General features: G+C 43.2%; 1 protein-coding gene across 1 annotated transcript; it reads right to left on the bottom strand.

The window, feature by feature from the left end:
• Positions 1–990: 990 nt before the first annotated feature.
• On the bottom strand, positions 991–1349 carry LOC106011435 (the record flags this gene model as incomplete). Its single annotated transcript, XM_013081094.1, is given in 1 exon segment — positions 991–1349. A coding segment is annotated over 1 exon segment (191 nt), but the record flags the coding sequence as incomplete, so codon positions are not given.
• Between the last annotated feature and the right edge of the window lie 201 nt (positions 1350–1550).

Below are 1550 nucleotides of genomic sequence, written 5' to 3' on the forward strand. Positions count from 1 at the left end.
CTCTCTCTCTCTCTCTCTCTCTCTCTCTCGCCCTTGTTTGTGTCCCATTTCTCTGAATCTTCTGATGGTACCCTTTCTTTGGTGACCTTTGAATGAAAAGCGAGCCTTTCTTGGTGAAGTGCTGTAACCTTTGATTAGGAGACTCGCCTAAAGAAAAGCTGTAAACATAACTGTAACACTCGTGAAATGATTCATTATGCTGTGTGCCTGCAGTTATACGGGATAATTAAGCCCCAGCCCGGTTTATAGATTGACAGTACTTGATCGATTCCAAACTGTAACAGACTTTAACTGTTTGTCTGTCTGTCTGTCTTTCTGTCTGTCTGTCTCGTTGTCTGACTGTATGACTGGCTGTCTACGCCTTTATTCAGTTCCTAAGAGACACACCAGGACCTGTTGCCCGTTAAGCAGAATATTAAAGCAAAGATGCTTCTGCGCTGCGCAGTATTGTTTGGTGAAATCCATCAAACACTCCCCTGTTGGTATTGCTTACAGGGAAATAATCCTAATTAACAAACTAGCTTCGCGGCACAGGGTCAGTTTTGGATCCCCAAGAACAAAGAATAGCTATCGCTTTAGTTATTGATTGCCTATAATAATTAGATCTAGTTTATAAATATAGGATGTCTTTTTTTTTTAAAGGACCCACTTACAGGGCAATAACTCGGTCGTTAATGCACACAAAGAGGTTATATATAATATTAGAGCTCGCAGCAGTGACGTCATACGTGTCAGACAAAAGGGTCTTCTTACCCTCATTGGTATGGCCGGCGTGCTCCCATTTACATGAACAATCTGAACCCTCACCCCGCTCCCCACGAGCTCTAGTATATTAAACATCACCCTGCCCCCATATTTCAGCGCAAGCTGGTAGATTTCTTCCTGAGACCGCCGAGACGCCTCCACATGAGTCTCAAAAAGTACTCATCCGTCTGTTGAACTCACTGCCTCGAACTCTTTTACTATTGGAAACGATAACAACACAAACGATAAATATATTGTGAAAATGGTTTTAATACTTGTAACTGATGAGTTTTAAGTAAGTAACATCGCATGAATGATATTTTTAAAACAATGAAATAGAATAGAATTTTGAAAAACAAACACACGGTGGGATGGGCAGACAAAAAAAACGATGGACTAAGTCGCCTTCGTGTGTCAGGACTTTGCACTTGAGGGTGCTGAGGTGACTGAGGCTAGGAGATGCTCCACCATGGCCTCGTGCGGGGTGTGTCTGAGGACGCGGGAGGCTCTCTCTAGCTCCTCTAGGGCTCGAGGGCTCACCTGTCGGTTGTTACTGGACGACCTCTTTCCCGGGGGACTCGACCCCTGCTTGTGGTTTGTTACCTGGACGAGACGAAATGGAAAGAGGTTGTGTTTTGGGGGGGGTTTTTGGTGTTGTTGTTGATTTTATTTTGGTTGGTTTTTATTTTGTTTGTTGCTGTTTGTTGTTGTTGTTGTTGTTTTTTGGGGGAGTTGTTGTTGTTGTTGTTTTTTGGGGGAGTTGTTGTTGTTGTTGTTTTTTGGGGGAGTTGTTGTTGTTGTTGTTT

Source organism: Aplysia californica, unplaced genomic scaffold (assembly GCF_000002075.1).
Source record: "Aplysia californica isolate F4 #8 unplaced genomic scaffold, AplCal3.0 scaffold00115, whole genome shotgun sequence".
Classification (NCBI taxonomy): domain Eukaryota; kingdom Metazoa; phylum Mollusca; class Gastropoda; order Aplysiida; family Aplysiidae; genus Aplysia; species Aplysia californica.